The 1,049-nt window shown below is 36.1% G+C and overlaps 1 protein-coding gene across 1 annotated transcript; it reads right to left on the bottom strand.

The window, feature by feature from the left end:
- Positions 1-25: 25 nt before the first annotated feature.
- On the bottom strand, positions 26-1,041 carry LOC108745311 (integrator complex subunit 9-like; the record flags this gene model as incomplete). Its single annotated transcript, XM_018484672.1, has 3 exons — positions 797-1,041; positions 351-531; positions 26-261 (listed from the first exon to the last, which is right to left on the bottom strand). Coding segments are annotated over exons 1-3 (526 nt in total), but the record flags the coding sequence as incomplete, so codon positions are not given.
- Positions 1,042-1,049: the final 8 nt, after the last annotated feature.

Genomic DNA, 1,049 nt, shown 5'->3' with positions numbered 1-1,049 from the left:
TCTGAATAGAATTATGTAGACTTACCGGTAAAAATTACGGTATGCAAAGGATTGCCGCCCCATAACTGCACGAAGTGCACGGCATCGCCAAATCGAAGGCTGGGATGGCCGCAAAAGACAACACAAGGCTGTCGATAATCACTGCTAAATCCTTCAGCGTATGTAGATGTATAATGCTTCAATCGAGCATTCTTCACAAGGAAAGCATGTGGAAACGGTTCCTCTGGAAGATAAACTTTGTTTTGTTTATTTGTTGACAGCCTAAAAGTAAAAAATGATAGTAAAATAAAAAATAAAAAATAATAGAATGCAATACATCAGAAATATTTTAGAATCACTTCATTGATTACCATTCAGCAAGAATATTTGAATAAGCCAAGGATGTCTCCGCCACAGGCGAGATGAAGAATAGAGGCACTTGCGTGAAGCCTGACTTATCCAGATGAGTGCTCAGACACTCGAATAAATCATACACCACGCCAGAGGGATAACAAGGTATCAAGACGCATCCACCAGCTCTAAGAGTCACAGCTGCAATATTTTTACGAGGTAAGATAAAATCATTACTTAAATTATATTTTTGTTCAAAAATATACATTATATATTCAGAAAATAACCAGCGACAAAAAATCCGAATAATAATGCACTTAATAAAGAAAACAATTTTGTCAGAAAAACATAAATTAATTTTATCATTTGTTAATTCTCCTAAGAAATATGATTTTAATCAAAATATCAAGAGATCATCTTTTTGCTGGGTATATCGCAATTTATCAGATATTGAGATTATACTTACCAACAGTCATGCACAATTCCCCAAGCATTGTGTCTGGATTAGCAGTTGGCGTTTGTGTTAAGCCCGTCAAAATCAACAGATTTGCGTGCTTCAATGTAACTTGATCCATAGGCTTTGGATGAGTAGTCAGTGTAGACGAACCGCTGACAAAAGCAACTTTTTCATGGTCGCTAGAGATCAACCAATTACTACTACCTAAACAAAATCCCGAACTGATTGGTGTCACTATTAAAGCACCGTATATATCCTGCAA

Source organism: Trachymyrmex septentrionalis, unplaced genomic scaffold (assembly GCF_001594115.1).
Source record: "Trachymyrmex septentrionalis isolate Tsep2-gDNA-1 unplaced genomic scaffold, Tsep1.0 C3545348, whole genome shotgun sequence".
Taxonomy (NCBI): Eukaryota; Metazoa; Arthropoda; class Insecta; order Hymenoptera; family Formicidae; genus Trachymyrmex; species Trachymyrmex septentrionalis.
The sequence above is the reverse complement of the archived record's forward strand: the minus strand, read 5'-3'. Positions and strand labels throughout refer to the sequence as shown.